Consider the following 18,671-nt stretch of genomic DNA (forward strand, 5'->3'; position numbering starts at 1 on the left):
AGCTCAGGAAAAAAATTTTGGAACATTTGCTATCCATCTGCTTGAAAGATAGAATTGCAATGTCTTCTTCTAGTCATTAAAACATACCAAATAGCATAAGAATAGTAATTTGCTTGTCTTTAGACTTGAATTTCTCAATAAAACAATGAGTGTTATTTAATGATACATAGTCAAAAAATGTTTAAGTTACCTTGAATCAATGTGACACAGAATCCACTTGACTATGATTGAATCTTTTTTATTGGTACAATCAAGAACATACAAATGTTTTATATTTAAACCACTGCTCTTATGCCAAACTGATGCTGAATAAAAGCCATAATCACAAATCAAATAAGTTTTAAGACTTCTCCCACCATTGTTCCAATTCCATCAAAAATCTCATGTAGAGGGGCTTTGCACATGAAAGCACAAGTAGTGACGATTTTGTTGGTAGAATCTACGTGGGATTCACCCACATCCTTACAAACATGTTTGCATCCAAGTTCTTGTATAGCAATGGCTGTTTCCGCATCAGGAAACCTATTGAAAAAAAGAGAGATGATGTATGGTTGTATGCAATAGGGAAGTTCTGACTGGCCTCATTTATGAGATGCAACATTAAGACCAAAGTCAGGCAACAAAGACAAAGTCCTCTGTAAAGATAGCACTCATTCTTACACTGGAAAGATAAAATTTTTCAACTTAACACTGAAAACTAAGCATCCATTAATGTTGCAAAAATAGCTATAAAGTATAACAAATTCAATGACAAATGATTATAAAAAGAATTACTTGAACCACATAACCAAGCAATATAATATAACCAAATAGAATGAAAAAATTTCTATTGTAGTAAGCCAGTGATGAAAGAAGAAGGGGATGGAGGGAGAGGCAGTATACTATATCTTGGATATGATTAAAAGCTATTGTCCTTTCCACTTCAAATCAATTCAATTCAAATCAAGAAGCATTTCTCAGTACTTTCTATATTCTAGGCACTGTTCTACCTACTGGTTAATCAAAGACAAAACAAAATGAAATCTTGCCCTCAAGAAATTTGGAACCTACTGGAAGAACATAACAAAAACACTGATATGTAAAGTTTATATAAATACAATATAACTACAAAGTAATTTTGGGAGAGGGATAAATAGCTAGAAGAATCAGTAAAGGTTCTTGTAGGAGCTAGTACTTAAACTGAGTTTTGAAAAGAGTCAACAGGAGGAAGTGAGGAGAAAGGGCATTCCAGGAATATTGGATAGCATATAAAAAAGCACAGAGAGGAGATGGGATGGCATGTATGCTAAATATTAGGTACTGTGAAGGGGGAATAATATGCAGTTATTCTGAAATAGAGGTAACCAGATTTGAAGGGTTTTAAATGCCATGCTGAAGAGTCTGGAGGGGCCTGATCACACCTGTGCTTTAGGAATACTAATCTGACAGATGTATTAGATATAGAAAAGACTGGACACAGGTAGATGAAATAAGAGACTACTGGAAGAAGTCAGGCAAGAGATAATGAGGGCCTGAACCTGGAAGACAGTTGTGTGAGTAAAGGGGAGTTGATAATATGAGAGTCACTGTAAAGATAGAATGGTTTAAATTTGGCAACTAATTTGATATGGTAGATAAGTAAGAATGAAGAGCTGAAGATGACTTCTAGATCGAGTGACTAGAAAAATGGTTGTCCTCTAAATAGAAAGAGAGAAATTAATGCAAGGAAGTTGGATTTACAGGAAAAGACAAGTTGTGTTTTCAATCCATTGAGTCTGAGATACCTAAAAGATAAATGAATATATGTCAAACATCAATTATGCACAAGCAAGCAATGGAGATAAAATGACAAAAGCAAAATAGTCCTTCACTCAAGAAACTTACATTACAAATATGGCTTGCTATCACATTTACACAGGTAACTACATAAAAAATAATTTCAAGAAGTCAAAGATACTGACAACTAAGGGAAGTAAGAAATGCAGCTTGGTACATGAATTGTTCCTTGTTCCAAATTTACACGCGCATGTGAGATGATTGCAGTTAAAAAAAAAAAAAAAAAAGCATTTTGGCAATATAATAAAAAGGCCACCCTTATATTCATTTGGGAAAAAGAAAGCAAAAAACATAATGGCATGCTCAGTCACAAGTAAACTTTTAGTCATTTTTCTTACCTTCCATCCACATTTTTATCATGGCCAACTGTAACTTCACAACCGGGGAAGACTTTGGCTGCCAGCACAGGAGATATGCAGCACAACCCAATGGGCTTCTTAGCACTATGGAAGGCCTGCAGAGTAGCCTTCACAATATTGTTGACTGTACAGTCCTTTCCATCCACAGCCCAGGAGCAGAGATTCTTGGCTACACCAAATCCACCTTGAAATATAACAAAAAGTACCAGGACCATTTAAAGCAACAAAGAACCAGGATCTAAAGAATATTCTACAATATTAAATGGGAGGAATTGGGAAGCCAGTATACCACATTAACAGCAGAAACTTGAAAATGATATAGAATTAACTTTGACAAAAAAGAAAAATCTAGAAGAAAAAAAAAGGCAGCAGAGCAACCTGGATTTGATAATGTGCTCTGAATGCAGGAGAAAGGGAAAGCTCACATAAAAAAGATACTAAGTAACACGGTAACCCAGATGACACATATAAATACAAAGGAACAAAGACTGTCATTCTGTCCAAAGGGAACTGGCCCAGTGATAGTGCTTAACAGAGGAGAGGGTATTAACTATTATTATCATGCTTCAATAACAACCAAAAACTAACCCAGGCACAAGAAACAAACTGACTTTACAGGTAAGAATCCAGTTACATAAAGCTAACTGATAGAAGCTGATAAATTTTATTTTTTACCAGTAATACCAGTTCAAAATAGAAAGCTAGGAGCTTTTTATAAATACATAGAATTAATTCTTTTTGTAAAAGATATTCATTTTTATTTGGAACTTAACAACAAGAAAAAAATAGGCATTTCCACATACACAATAAAAGGCATTAAAAGAGGATTATACATGAAACTGCTGATCTCCATTATATATAGATTACTTTTCTCTATATATAAGTATAATAAATTCTACCTATAGCTTTCAAAACTAGGATGCTTCTCTGCACTTCTTTCTGGTCTTCCATAATTTACTTTTCTTTTTTTCTAATTAAATTTATCTTTTCAAATAACCAAGATCTATCTTTCCTTTCTCTCCAAATTTCTCTCCACAACTAAAAAAAGGAAAAGAAAGATCCTGTATCATCTTTGTATATTTAAGTAAAACAATGGCTGGGGAGGGGAGAAGAGAGATGTGTGTGTGTGTGTGTGTGTGTGTGTGTGTGTGTGTATGTGTAGAAATGTATTATGTTCAAATCTCTGTCAGATGGGAAGTATGTTTGCACATAGTAAACTCTTGTGATTTTTTTCATTCATTCATTCATTCATTCATCATAAGCTCTATTGAATAAGTGATCAGTGTTCTTAAGTCTTTCAAACAAGTTTGAAACAAGTTTTTACTTTTTATTGTCATTGTATAAATTGTTCTACTTCAGCTCACTTCATTATGGATCGGTTCATATAAGTTTTTAGGTTTCATATAAACTACCAGATTTCTCTGAAATTGCCCCTTCCTCATTTCTCATAGCACAAAAGAATTCCATTACATACAAACTTCTTCAGTCATTCCCCAATTGATGTTATCCCCTCAGTTTCCAATTCCTTGCCACTACATAAAGAGCAGGTATAAATTGAACATATGGGTCCTTTTCCTTTCTTTGATCTCTTTGGGGTACAGGCCAATAATGATACTGCTGGGTCAAGGGATATGCAGAGTTTAACAACTTTGGGGACATAGTTTCATATTGTTTTCCAGAATGGAGAGCCCACTTGGTAAGTCCACTAAAAATGTTGCATCTTTTTCTAAAGATGTCTCAGTCTCTTTCCTTTTCCTATCCCTATTCCCACCTCAACCTCCAATCTTACTGGGTAAAAAAAAGACCTTATAACAAATATGCATTGTCAAGCAAAACAAACTGCCACAATATCTATGTTCTAAAATATATGATTTAATTTAAATCTTGAGACCATCACTTCTTTGTCAGGAAGTGAATGATATGCTTCATCAGACCTTGGTCTCGCAATGATCAGAATTCTTGAGTGTTCAAAGCATAATAAAGGGTGAATTCTTAGAAAAATGTCAACAGTTTGTATTGAAAGAGTACAAATCCAACAGAGACCTATCAAAATGTTTACTCCTACATTTATTCTGAACTTTGCCACAAAATAAACTCCTTTAATATCCACAAATTCACTCCCATGGGTATTTCTTCCATTGATATAGATCACAACTATATCTTTAAGTAAGTATGTTTTCCACAAGTTGCTACAGCCAAATATATTCATCACCTAATGGCCAAATTCTGATGAATAGCCTCTGAAAACATAAAGGGGCTGTCCTCAAGGATCCAACCCACTGTCCAGTACTGGTTTGTTTTCCATTTACCAGATATATGAGAATTTATCCTCTCTTGGTAAGACCTTTAAAGACTCCAGGGTATCTCCATAAAGTGAGAAGACTTTGTAGAGGCACAAAGTAAAAAGAAAAATCAAAGAGTACCTGAATAAATCAAATTTATCAAAAATACAATTTCTCCTTTCAAAAAACTAAAACAGTTTAGACAATTTAAAAAATTGAGGTCATTTAAATGTTGTTCTCTGAGGGTCAAAATATCTAAAAATATTAGAATGCCAAATCAGCATCAATCCTCAAAAGCAATCACCATAGAGAAGTTTTGAGATAATCCTGGTTGTTACAAGGAAATAAGAATGACCTACTTTGCCATTCTTGTAAGTAATACTGCCAAATCACCTGCAATCTAAAAAACAGATATATTGTAGATTGACTACAATAGTGATCCCAGATTATGGTTTCGGAATACATGAGAATATCTTGGATATTCTGGGATAAACTTTGAAGGAATGTTAGAAATTTTCAGAATTGTCTCAAAATAATTAATTTTATAATTTAAAAAATGTATGTCATACTGCACTGCCATAAAGGGTAGGTAATGAAATCAAATATATAAATTATTGTTTTTCAATACTATAACAAGCATTTATTAAGAATCCATTATGCATAAGGCACTGGGAATACAAAAACAAAATGAAAAATAGCTAAAAGTTACCATTCTACAGACAGGACATAACAGATAAGCAGGTAAGTGATCAAAATTTTAAGCAGAAAAAAACATTAACAACCATTGCTTTTTTCTAAGGCAACAGAGAATCACTGAATATTGGAAGACAGAATTGTATATAACACTTTTGACAGCTACATGGAAAAGGCATTGGAGGCAAAAAAGACTAAAAAAAAGACAAAACAGGGAGACTAATTAATACAAACCCTCAAAATAAAAATTAAATTATATGAGTTAGGCAAGTCAATCTCATTAAGACTATACTTTTTAAATATTATTAAGGAATTACTATAAATAAAGTTGAATATTTCTTTGTAAGTAGATTCATAGACTTTTAATCCTGGAAATGAAAGGTCCTGATGAAGAAGAAAGTCCACTGGCTTTAGAGATGGAGATCCTGGGTTTGGCTCCCAGCTCAAATAGTCAATCACTATTTAGAAGAACCTCATCAATCCTAGGGCTGACCCAGAGCTGAAAGACATTTTATAGCTCCTCTAATTCTTAGATTTCTCACTTGTAAAACTAGAAAGTTGTACTAGATGACCTTTAAAGTGCAATCAAATCCTTAGTTTTATGATCATATGACTTTAGGATCCATAAATCCAATCTCCATTTAATTAATGACAACTAAAGCCATTTCATCCCATTAGCCTAAATATTGCTTGCTTGAGCCAAGTTTAAAATTCTTTATCTTCACACTCCCATATCACTGTTCTTTCCAATACACCAAAACTTTTAGTAGTTTTCCCTCTAAACAAAATACATTAAAACAGATAAAATAAGAGATTTTAGGCCAACTCACCAGGGAAAATAACAGCATCAAACTCATTGACCTTCAAGTCTGCCAAATCTTGAATATTACCTCGTGCAATTCTGGCACTTTCCACTAACACATTTCTCTTCTCTTCTGTTGGGTTGCCAGACAAGTGATTAACTACATGCATCTGTTCCATGTTAGGGGCAAATATCTTTACCTTTAAAAACAAAAATGAAAAATAAATGGTATTGTGTCACTGTTTAAAAAAACACAAAACCTCTTACAGATATGAAAATAGAAATCTAAGGCAAAAAGCCATCCTACAACTGTGTGGGCTCTCAGAAACAATACATGGCATAACCAGGCACATAGAGAAGCCAGAGAATCTATAGGTGCTTTAAATCCTTGTCCAATAAGAAACTGAAAATCAAAAAAAAAAAGTTTTAATAAATGTATTTGTAAGATGGAAATTATAGTAGAAAAAATGTTGGTACTTTTCATAATGTTATTACTGAAGATGAACCTAATTTTTAATTTTAATATTTCATTCTGTCTTCAATATGAAAATGATTTTATAGCTACAATTTCTTTTTTTTTGGGGGGGGGTGTTATTTATTTATTTATTTTTATTATAGTAACTTTTTATTGACAGTATAGCTACAATTTCAAGGAGCCTAAATATATATGGGAGTATATAGATCAAGCCATTCCTTTTTAATGTACCAAAAGCATACAATCACTCCTTGAGTTTATGACCATGTATTTTGTTCTAAAAGAAGAATCTAAATGAATTTTTTAAAGGAGCAAATGGAAGGATCATAGTAAAAAAAACAAAACAAAACAATTGTTCACTTTATTAATTTATAAATCCCATCAAACTCTGGCTTACTAATTTCTAAAAAGTCGATAACTTGTAAAAACTATATATATTAAATAATCTGTTAATAAAATATTAAATTGTAGTTAAATATACCACTAAGTATTAAATTTAAATGTCATCTCTTTTTTAAATTTTTTTATTTATCAAAAACAAATGAATCCCTATTTTTGGTGTATATAAATGAAATTCTAATATTTGTGTTTATGCATCCTCTTCACACACACACTTTTTGGAGCAAAGTTTAAAATTTTACAAGGAACGGAAAAATACAAACAAACAAAAAACAACCCATAGACACATGGGTTACTTTACAATGATTCTTCACACATATCTTTGCCTTAAAAAGTTTTATTTCATCATTATTAATATCTATTCTGTGGAAGAGTTCCAAAAACTGTATTTCAAGACTTTACAATTTATATTCATGAAGCATTTATCCTTTGCTAAAATAAGCTATATTTTAGCTAAATACCTGGGACAAGTCACTTACCTGTTGAGAACTCATATTCCTCTCATTTGAAATGAGTATTAAGATTAAATTATCTCTAAGTTCTGTTACAATGCTTAAAAAAATAATTTATGACCGTGTAAAATGCCTTTTCTATTAGATTTTTTTTTTAAGGAAAATCTAGGTTATATTATATGCCACCTAGTCACAAACGGTATTATTACACGTTAGAAATTCCCAGTTTCAAGAAACAAAAAACAAAGTTTCAAGGACAAGACCATATAAAAATAGAAACAAGGTAATCCTGGACAAAGCCAGATGGCCATTTTTAAAAGGTGTTGGGTTTTGGAGAGGGAGGGGAAAATACGGGAAGTGGGCATGGAATATTTAAGGGCTACAAGGGGCCGTTTCCTAAAGTGGTCCCTCAGAAATGCAGTCCTCATAATAGCGTTCTCTTTGTCTCGAATATTTCTGCTTCCATCGGGAAAATCTCTATTTGCACTGCATTCATTTGAGAAATTTGGTGATTAGCGCAGAGCATGAAAACAGAGCAAGAAGCACGTTCATTGCAATTTTTAAAATGCTCTCACTAGCAAATAAATAGAAAGAAGGTATGGGAAGAGAAGGAAGGTAGGCCTGGTAAATTCGTCCCGTTTTCTTCATTTCAGCCGAGACGATATTAGAGGGTTGGCCAGGACAATCGCTCTCCAGCAAAACGCTTCCCAACCTCGGCCAAAGCCCTAACCCCAGCCCTCCCTGCTGCGGCCGGCGCCGGGCGGTGGGCGCTCTCTAGTCTAGGCGACCCAGGCCAAGTTATCTCTGTCCTTCCCTCTCTCCCTTCTTCCTTCCCCGGAGTCCCGCCCGCCCCTGACCTCAGCCCCGCTGCGGCTGAGATGAACCAATACGGCCGAAGCTTCATGCAATTCGCTGCCATCGAACACGCCGCAACCGGCCAGGACCAGGGCCACTCTCCGCGGGGCCATGATGTCCGGGATGCAGTCACTTCGCGGGCGGACTGCGGGACTGCGGCTCTTGGCTGGGCTAGACAGCGTCACTGCGCAGCCGGATGGGGTAACCTCACTCCCCCGGACTCGACCGCGGCCCCTGGAGGCCACCAAGAGAAAAGCGAGAAGAAACTTCAGAAGTTACTGAGTATGACTGGTCCCTTTTAAAAAAAGAAATTATATGTGGGTGTAGGCAGTGGAGGGAAACCAAGAAGTGTGTGTGTGTGTAAGAAGTAATTATTAAATGCATAACCATGAACTATCTGTGTATAAGAATTATTAAATGCATAACCAAGAAGTGTGTGAGAATTATTAAATGCATAACCAAGAAGTGTGTGAGAATTATTAAATGCATAACCAAGAAGTGTGCATAAGAAGTAATTATTAAATGCATAACCAAGAAGTGTGTGTATGTGTAAGAAGTAATTATTAAATGCATATGTGCCCAGGCACTGTGACAGTCTCCAAAGATACAAAGAAAAGCAAACATAAACTTTCCCTCAAGGAGTTTATAATCTAAAAGGGTAGAGTTTGTTTGCTCATCCATAGAAATAGGGTGGATTAGGTGATCTCTAAGGCCCCTCTTGAATAGTGTAGTCTGGAAATGTGAAGTAAGCTGGAGACACCAAATGGATGAGATGTAGAAAAAGAGTCCTTTGGAGGTAGAAAAGTTCTTTCAAGAAAAATTAGTTTGGGTAGTTAGGTTAGGATTAGGGTTAGGGTTAGGGTTAAGATTAAGATTACCTAGCCCTGGGTAGGAAGGATATCCTCTCTTGGTCAGAATATATGCTACTAGCACCAGAAGAACATAACACCACAGGGATGGGCATAGTTCCTTGAAAAAAATCTACCATTATGATCATCCAGGAAATGTTGAAGGCCTGAATTGAAGTCCCAGTTCTACAATTTACCAGCTTGTAAAAAGGGAAAAAAAATTCTTTATAAAGACCCCTTGAGAATGTAGGAAAACTGGAACAATAATGTATTATTGGTGGAGTTGTGAATGATCCAACCATTCTGGAGAGCAATTTGGAACTATACCCAAAAGTCTATAAAACTGTGCATACCTTTTGACTCAGAAGTGCCATTAATGTATCTGTATCCCAAAGAAATATAAAGGAGAGAAAAAGACCTACATATGCAAAAATTTTTATGGCAGCTCTTTTTGTAATAGCAAAGAATTGGAAAATGAGTAGATGCCCATCAATTGAGGAATGGCTGAACAAGTTGTGTTATATGAAAATAATGGAAGATTATTGTTCTTTTTTTTATTCAAGTTTTTTCTTTTCAAAAAACATATGCTTAAATCATTTTCAACATTCACCCCTGCAAAACCTTGTGTTCCAATTTTTCCCTCCTTTCCCCTCCTCCCCTAGATGGCAAGTAATCCAATATATGTTAAACATGTGCAATTTTCCTATACATATTTCCACAATTATCATGCTTCAACAAGAAAAAGCAAATCAAAAAGGAAAAAAAAATGAGAAAGAAAACATAATACAAACAACAAAAAATGTGACAATACGATGTTCTGATGCACACTCAGTCCCCATAGTCTTCTCTCTGGGTGCAGATACCTCTCTTCATCATAAGAGCATTAGAATTGATCTGAATCATTTCATTGTTGAGAATAGCCTCATCTATCAGAATTGATCATCGTATAATCTTGCTGTTGCTGTGTACAATGTTCTCCTGGGTCTACTCACTTCACTTAGCATCAGTTTATGTCAGTCTTACTAGGTTTCTCTGAAATCATCCTGCTGATCATTTCTTATAGAACACTAATATTCTATAACATTTGTATACCGTAATTTATTCAGCCATTCTTCAATTGATGGACATTCTCCAAATGATGGGCATCCATTTAGTTTCCACTACAAAAAGGGTTACCACAAACATCTTTGCACATGTAGGTCACTTTCCCTTCTTTATGATCTCTTTGAGATATAATCCCAGTAGAAACACTGCTGGATCAAAGGGTATGCACAGTTTGGTAGCCCTTTGAGCATAGTTCTGAATTGCTTTCCAGGATGGTTGAATCATTTCACAATTCCACTAACAATGTATTAGTGTCCCAGTTTACCCACATCCCCACATTACCCACATTCATCATTATCTTTTTCTGTCATTTTAGCCAATCTGAGAGGCATGTACCTCAGAATTGTCTTAATTTCTAATCAATAGTGATTTAGAGCACCTTTTCATATGACTAGAAATGATTTCAATTTCTTCACCTAAAAATTGTCCATATCCTTTAATCATTTATAAATTGGAGAATGGCTTAAATTCTTATCAATTTGAGTCAATTCTCTATATATGAAATGAGGCCTTTATCAGAATTCTTGAATGTCAGATTTTTTCCCAGTTTATTGCTTGTCTGCATTGGTTTTGTTTATACAAAAACTTTTTAACTTAATATAATCAAAATTATCCATTTTGCATTCCACAATATATTGTAGTACTTATTTGGCCATACATTACTTCATTTCTTCCCCACAGATCTGAGAGGTAAACTATCCTTTGTTCTTCTAATATGATCATAATATTACTCTTTACCTCTAAATCATGAACCCATTTCAACCATATCTTGGTATAGGGTGTTAGGTGTGGGTCAATGCCTAGTTTCTGCATACTAATTTCAATTTTACCAGCAATTTTTGTCAAATTGTAAATTCCTATCCCAGAAACTGGGGTCTTTGAGTTTATCAAACACTAGATCACTATAGTCATTAACTATTGTGTCTTGTGAACCTAACTTATTCCACTGATCAGCTATTCTCGTTCTTAGCCAGTACCAAATGGTTTTGATGACTGCCACTTTATAATATAGTTTTAGAGGGAAGCAATTAACTGAGAAAACATTTTTACATACAAAGGTTCTGATAAAAACCTCATTTCTAAAACATAAAGAGAATTGACTCAAATTTATAATAGTTCAAGCCATTCTCCAATTGATAAGTAGTCAAGGAATATGAACAGACAATTTTCAGATGGAAAAAATTGAAACTATTTCTAGCCACTTGAAAAGATGCTCCAAGTCATTATTAATCAGAGAAATACAAATTAAGACAATTCTGAGATACCACTACATACCTTTTAGATTGGCTAAGATGATAGGAAACAATAATGACCAATGCTGGAGGGAGTGTGGGAAAACTGGGACACTGATGCATTGTTGGTGGAATTGTGAACAGATCCAACCATTCTGGAGAGCGATTTGGAACTATGCTCAAAAAGTTATCAAACTGAGCATACTCTTTGATTCAGCAGTGTTACTACTGGGCTTATATCCCAAAGAGATATTAAAGAAGGGAAAGGGACCTACATATGCAAAAATGTTTGTGGCAGCCTTCTTTGTGATGGCAAGAAACTGGAAAGTGAATGAATGCCCATCAATTGGAGAATGGCTGGATAAACTATGGTATATGAATGTTATGCAATATTATTGTTCTGTAAGAAACGATCAGCAGGATGTTCAGAGAGGCCTGGAGAGACTTGCATGAACTGATGCTAAGTGAAATGAGCAGAACCAGGAGATCATTATACACAACAATAACAAGACTATACAATGATCAATTCTGATGGACATGGCTCTTTTCAACAATAAGATGATACAAACCAGTTCCATTTGTTCAGTGATGAAGAGAATTATCTACACTCAGAAAAAGAACCATGGGAACAGAGTGTGGACCACAACATAGCATTCTCACTTTCTCTGTTATTTGCTAGCATTTTGTTTTCTTTCTCAATTTTTCTTTTTCTTCCTTCTTGATCTGATTTTTCATGTGCAGCAAGATAATTGTATAAAGATATATATACATATATTGGATTTAACATGCATTTTAATGTATTTAACATGTATTGGACTATCTACCATTTAGAGGAGGGGGTGAGGAGAAAGAGGAGAAAATTTGGAACAAATTTGGAACAAAATGGTCCATGTTGAAAAAATTACCCATGCATATATTTTGTAAATAAAAAGCTTTAATTAAAAAATAATAATATAATATAGTTTTAGGTCTGGGACTATTATTGTTCTATAAAAATGATGAACAAGTTGATTTTAGAAAGGCCTGGGAAGATTTACATAAAGTGATGTTGAGCGAAACAAGCAAAACCCAGGAATATATTGTACACAATAACAACAAAAATGTGATGACCAACTATGAAAGACTTGGTTCTTCTCAAGGGTTCAGATAGCCAAAGCAATCCCAATAGACTTTGGACAGAAAATGTCATCTGCTTCCAGAAAAAGAACTTTTTGAATCTCTCCATTGTTTTCCCCTTTTGCTTTGATTTTTCTCTCCCAATATGATTCATAAAGCAATGTATATTAAAAATAAATAAATTTGCTAGAACAAAAAAAGGTCCCTTGACCACTCTGGGCTTTGAATTCAATTAGATAGAAATTTATTAAGCACCTACTATATACTGGACATGTAGTAATAAAGAGCTGAAAACTACAAATTGCCAAGATGGAGTAAGTGCTGACCTCTGGGAAAGTGGGACTTTCCTAGGCTATGATTTCCCATACCAATGAAATTGTAGGCCTGTTCATTTTTGGTATCCTTATATTCAAGGCCCTAAAATCATCTGACAAAACTAGAGGGGTAAATAATCTGTAATTCCCTAATAGCTCTATCTGTATGATCCTGTAGCATCATAAGGCTTACAATCCTTCTCTGAAAGGTTTTTGGCTCCAAGCACATATTTCATGGAACTGGGTATAGTAGCAAACATTGAATCCTATCCATAACTACTAAAATTCCCATATAGTGATATGTAAGATTTTGAACAAGAATTTCAATAGACATGTGATGGGAAGAGCCATTGGCATTCAGAAAGTGTACTATGAAGACTGAATGTGGATCACAACATAGTATTTTCACCTTTGTTGTTATTTGCTTGCTTGTTTAACCTTTTGATCTGATTTTTCTTGCATGGCATGATATATGTGGAAATATTTTTAGAAGAATTGCACATGTATAACCTATATTGGACCACTTGCTGGATAGGGGAGGGAAAGAAGAGAAGAGAGGGAGAAAAAATTTGGAGCATGAAGTTAGAAATTGAAAACTATCTTTGCATGTATTTTGAAAAATGAAAAGCTATTATTTTTAAAAAAAGATTTTGAACATGGTCATACTGCAGTGATTTGTCGTGAAAGAGACACTCATTGGTATAATACTTCTAACTGATATAGTACTTCTAATTTAATTTTTCTGGATGGGCTGGGGATGTTCTGGAATTCCAATAGATTCTACATTAAAATGCAAATGGACCTACCATCAGCTTGCCAAAGACTGATTCTCTTTTGAAACAGTCATTCCAGTTCAGAGGACATATAACAGAATTTGAAGCCTCTTAAGAACTATTAAGGGGTCCCCATACTTGTCTTTTTGAGTTGCTATATTTTTCATAAACACTGGACCCAGATCATGCAGGAGGGCCTGAATGTGTCAAGGACAAAGTCCCTGACCCCCAACTGACATAATTTGTTATCTGCATACAAAATTACACTCTTTGTGTGTCCTTGAGAATCAAAACAGGGTCTAGTCAGTCTGCTCTAGACTGAGAAATTGCTTGTGCATCTAAGACTCTTGTAGATAAGCAGCCTAGCAGTTCCGAAGAGAAAAGAATTTGACTTTTGGCATTGATTTGCTTCTCCTCTTTAGGAGGGGTTCTGTCCTTTTCCCACTTTTACTGTTTAATTTCTGTAATTACCATGGGATTCTGAGAAGGTCTTTCTGGGGATCCACTAAATAGTCTTGCTGCTGCCCCAGAATGAGATCCAATGAATTGTCTGGTAGCTTTCCCCAGACAGCTCCTATGTAAGTAACCCATTATAATTATTAAACCATTCATATAGTCATAAAGGAACTCCTTGCCTTTTTCTTTGGTATAATGATCTTGTTCCTTGGTTGGGAAGGGGAATGGGGAGAGGAAGCTTTGTTCCCTTGGTAGGGAAATTCCAAATCCTTCATCAGGTATATAGGTATATAAAATAGGTATACAAATTAAACATTTACTGATAATAAATCATAATTTTGTGACCCCCTCCCCATTTTCAGTTAGGAGATCCCATATGAAATTGCAAATCACGACTTGAGAAGCTGGGTACTATACTACAAATAGTTTCTTGTCTCATATCGTGAAATTTTCTTTTTGACATGGATAACTTGCAGAATCAGTATGCAGATGGCCACAGCGTGATCAAGCGCATGTCAGCCTATGATAAGAAAAACCTTACAATGACATTGTATACATAGATTTCTACAATAAAATTTTAGAAGTGCCTGAAGATCAACTGTTACTTTGGATTGTTGAATGTTCTTTATGAAGACTGTCAAGTAGGATGCCTTGAATCATTTGAGCAAGTCTGTGAGAAGTGATATCAGAGTTTACTATAATGTAATTTGTACTTAATATTCCATTGATATACCACTTTTTCTTTGCCTGTACCAGATTGTTTTGATAATTATTACTTTATAATATAGTTTGATATCTGATAAAGCTGGACCATTTCCTTCACTTTGTTTTTCATTGAGTCCCTTGACTTTTTGTTCTTCCAGATGAATTTTGTTATTATTTTTTCCTGCTACATAAAATAACTTTTTGATACTTTGGTTGGTATGGCAATGAATAAATAGATTAATTTAGAAAGAATTGTCGTTTTTATTATTGACCCTGATGATGATGAATAACCCGGGAAAAAAGCAATAAATTTAGAACTAAGTATTAGAATTTTTTGAACTAAAAAAATCTTTAGTTTAAAATCTGTTTCTAATTGTTACTTGCTGTATGACCTCAGAGGCAGTGTGGTACAGTGGAAAGAGTGTTAGATCGTCAAAGGATATGAGTTTAAATTCCATTTCAACCATTTAATAGCAATATGACCTTGAAGTTGGAACCACATGATTTATTAGGTCCCATCCAGGATTGATTTTATGAAGTCACAAAGAAGAGAGACAAACTAAGAGCCACTTCCACAAATTACTATTTTAGAGAGGGAGGTTGGGGAGAGAGGGAACTGAAACCCATTTCCTCAGATTATTATCGGCAATTAAAATCCACTCATTTTGATGTTTTGGGGTAGGGGAGGAGAAGATCTAGGAATTTAATATATGGAAGGATAAAAATTGGAAATTATTGCTATAGAAAATTCTAATATGACTAATGAATTAGGTCAGCAAATAAATTAAGAAACCTTAAAAAATCCTATTACTGGGACATTCAGTAATAGAGAAATAACTGGAAATTACTATGGGTTGGTGATCATCCAATGAGGGATAACATAATAGACATTTATTGAATTCATATGAACAACAAAGATGTCTGGTGCCTTTGATGCAAAGCCGGGGATTTGATATGTCCATATGTGTATGTATGTATCTATGTATTTATGTATATAATATTACATAGCACATATGTATGATATATTATAGTGTATATATTTTATATATTGTGCATATTTGTTATGCATATATTACACACACACATGCATATATATATATATATATATATATGTATGTATGTACGTATTGGCCTATAGTCTTTCATCTAATCAAGAAGGATTTAAAGTGAAAATAAAGCAGAAAGCATAGGAGTGGTCAGGTATGAAAGAAAAAAGTCCCTATTGTTCTGACAAGTTAAGTACAACAAGAACCAATTGTTAAAACCAAGAATTCACGTAAATAATATTCAAGAAGAAAGGCAGCAATAAAGCTCATAATTTATGATATCTTTATAGTTCTAAAGCAAGAGGTTAAATTCGATCTTATAAATATCACTGATAATTGGTAGAAAGTGAATTATGACTGAAATATGTCAATGAGAAGGTATCTATCACTAAAAATGAGCAAAAATGGATTTTTGAAAAAGGACAGTGGAATAGCATTATAAAATAAAATATAATTAAGTAACATTCAGGAACTAGAAGAGTTTTATGCTGACAAGTATCAATGGAAGGAGAAGCAGAATCATTATTGTCATGAGTGTATATAATAAATTATCTGGATAGAGGGAGGAATTAAGTGAGAAGTTTAGTGATCATGTCACTTTAGAATAGAGATATAATTTTATAATGATAGGGCAATCCATCTTTTGACATTTGTTGGAATATGACTTGGAGAGAGAAATCAATTGGGAAACTACTGCAATAATTCTGAAAGTTTAGGAAGGAGTGGGAGTCTCTGGAAAGACTCAGGTAGAAGATGGAGATGATGAATTACAGAGATAACGAATTAAAAGACTGAACTACTCAAATCTAAACACCTAGCTACCTTTATCAGGTCAGGACAAACTGCACACTAAGACAGTATATTAGTTAAGCAACAAGCTTTTATTAAGTGCCTACCTACTGTATGCCAGGCACTGTGCTAAATGCTGGAAAAACAATTAAAAAAGATCTTAAGGAGCTTATATTATAATAAAGGCACTTACATTCTAAGAATTTATATTCTAATGACATAATTGACAAATGTGTTTGCTGACTTATTGCTGGGTAATCCTGTAGAGAATGCTAGAAATAGTCAAGACTGAGATGATTTCATCTTATTTGTTGGAAGTAGTTGTTTGGAACCATACCTCTAAATCCTAATTTGGAGGATCTGAAATATGGCAAATAGTGACTCCTAGATATGAAAAATGCGGGTTTGTTTTTCTTTGTCTGTAGCATTTTTTATGGAACTAAGCATGTCTTTTGGCCCCTTGCTAAAGAAAGCACAAGATCTGTGCCTCATTCTAAGCTGGTTGTTTGATTCTTTTTGGCTGGGACTATCTCCAAAATGATTAGACCTTGATCCAGATATAACTGTCCACTCAGGAGGCTATGAGAAGAATTAAAGAGAAATATTTTTTTTCTTTCCCTTTCTTTTCTCAGCACATTATTTTCTTTTTTAGAAAATTTCATTTTCAGATAAGGAAACTGAAGCTTAGAAACATAAAGCTATTTGCTCAAGGTCACACAGCTAATCACACTTGTACACAGGGCAGAACAACACAGAGAATCTGGGTTTTGAGCAAAAATAACTGAACTTAGCAACCTTTTTCTCCTAACACACGCATCCACCCAATCCTAAAAAAAGAAACAAAAAACCATCATATTCTTGAGCATTCTTGTTTTCCTGTGTTGTGTGGGTATTGGTAAAGCCTTGGGCCTCAGTGTGCATCAAGGTTTAAATAGGTCATTCAGGCTTTGGAGGAGCAGCTCTTAGGTCCTTCTTCAATCATCTGTGCAGCTCCATCGCCCAGTGTCTGGCACTGCATACAACCCAAGACAACTCCTACTTTGAGCTGGCTTTAGGCAAAAAGTGAAAAAGACCTTAAATCCTATGCAAAAGTCTCTAAGCAGATTGAATAGCTATCAGTCAGAAATGTAATAAAAGATATTTCTTTAGTAGATGGGAGATTAGAAGTTTTCAATTCAACTCAATAGAAAGTGAGATGGGTATAATAAGCTTTGGTTCTACTACTTAATAGAATTATCGTTTGTGAAAAAATGACATAACTTTCTGCCTGAAAGGAGATTAGGAATGGTGTTTAATGTGGAGCCATTCATTCTGGAATTTCCCCTAAAAATAAAAGAATTCTTCCTAGGCTTCTAATGGTCCCATTAATATCTAATATACCAATATAAGAATCTCAGGAATGGGCAAGAACATAGAAAGATTTGGGATTTCACTTCTTTTGGAAGGCAAAGAAAATACCTGTAGCTGATCTGTGAAAATAAAAATGGAATGAGATGTTGTGGGTAGGGTGGTCTGAAGGAAAAGAATCTTAAGGAAAAGAAAAAAATTCAGTCAAGGAAGAGGGCAATTCAATTCAATTTAATAAACAGAACTAAGAACAGAAGTAAGAAAGATTAGGATCCATTTCCCAGTCCTTCTGCATGAAAGACACGTCAGCTTTTCTGACTACTGAAATCCTCCACTATTACCGTTTTAAAAATCAGTTTCTCTTCAGTGAAACATAACCAGGCTTTTAAATGCAACGTGCAACCCTCCTTAAGTTAGCATTGAAAACTTCTCAATAGGTCAAAAAAAAAAAAAAAAATGTACTTTCCTTTTGGAGAAGAAAGGTGCCGGGGAGAAGAGATCACAAGACTGCGGGAAAATTAAATGAAGGCAATCTAAATAAAAAGTATTGGCAAGAAATCAGTAGGGGGAGCAGAGTCTCTAGGTCTGGTCTTTCCCACGGAGTAGAAAAGGGGAGCTCCGGAAATTGGGTTTCCGCAAACTCATGACTCTCTTTCATAAGCGAGGAGCGTGATGAACTTGAGTGTCTGACTGTATTGCTAAGGAGCGATGAATAATACTAAAAATGTATATGACTGTTATTGTAGGGATTTTCTTGAAAAAAGCCAGGCTCATTTTGTTACAAACTTTATTTTACCCTGTATATTTTT

The 18,671-nt window shown here is 34.5% G+C and overlaps 1 protein-coding gene across 1 annotated transcript; it reads right to left on the bottom strand.

The window, feature by feature from the left end:
- Positions 1 to 222: 222 nt before the first annotated feature.
- Positions 223 to 8,339, bottom strand: LOC100930609 (glutamine amidotransferase-like class 1 domain-containing protein 3A, mitochondrial). The gene is made up of 4 exons (XM_012546283.3): positions 8,135 to 8,339; positions 5,980 to 6,151; positions 2,154 to 2,358; positions 223 to 522 (listed from the first exon to the last, which is right to left on the bottom strand). The coding sequence occupies exons 1-4, from the start codon at positions 8,243 to 8,245 to the stop codon at positions 330 to 332; spliced, it is 681 nt and encodes a 226-aa protein (XP_012401737.1). The 5' UTR covers positions 8,246 to 8,339; the 3' UTR covers positions 223 to 329.
- Positions 8,340 to 18,671: the final 10,332 nt, after the last annotated feature.

This window comes from Sarcophilus harrisii, chromosome 3 (assembly GCF_902635505.1).
Source record: "Sarcophilus harrisii chromosome 3, mSarHar1.11, whole genome shotgun sequence".
Classification (NCBI taxonomy): Eukaryota; Metazoa; Chordata; class Mammalia; order Dasyuromorphia; family Dasyuridae; genus Sarcophilus; species Sarcophilus harrisii.

What these genes read in the sequence shown, in the direction of transcription:
- LOC100930609 (XM_012546283.3), bottom strand. Translation starts at nt 8,245, where the DNA reads ATGGCCCCGCGGAGAGTGGCCCTGGTCCTGGCCGGTTGCGGCGTGTTC. An exon ending in TGATGCTGTTATTTTCCCTG is followed by an intron (nt 2,359 to 5,979) that starts GTGAGTTGGCCT and finishes TTATATTTCAAG; the next exon opens with GTGGATTTGGTGTAGCCAAG. An exon ending in GATAAAAATGTGGATGGAAG is followed by an intron (nt 523 to 2,153) that starts GTAAGAAAAATG and finishes TTTTTTCAATAG; the next exon opens with GTTTCCTGATGCGGAAACAG.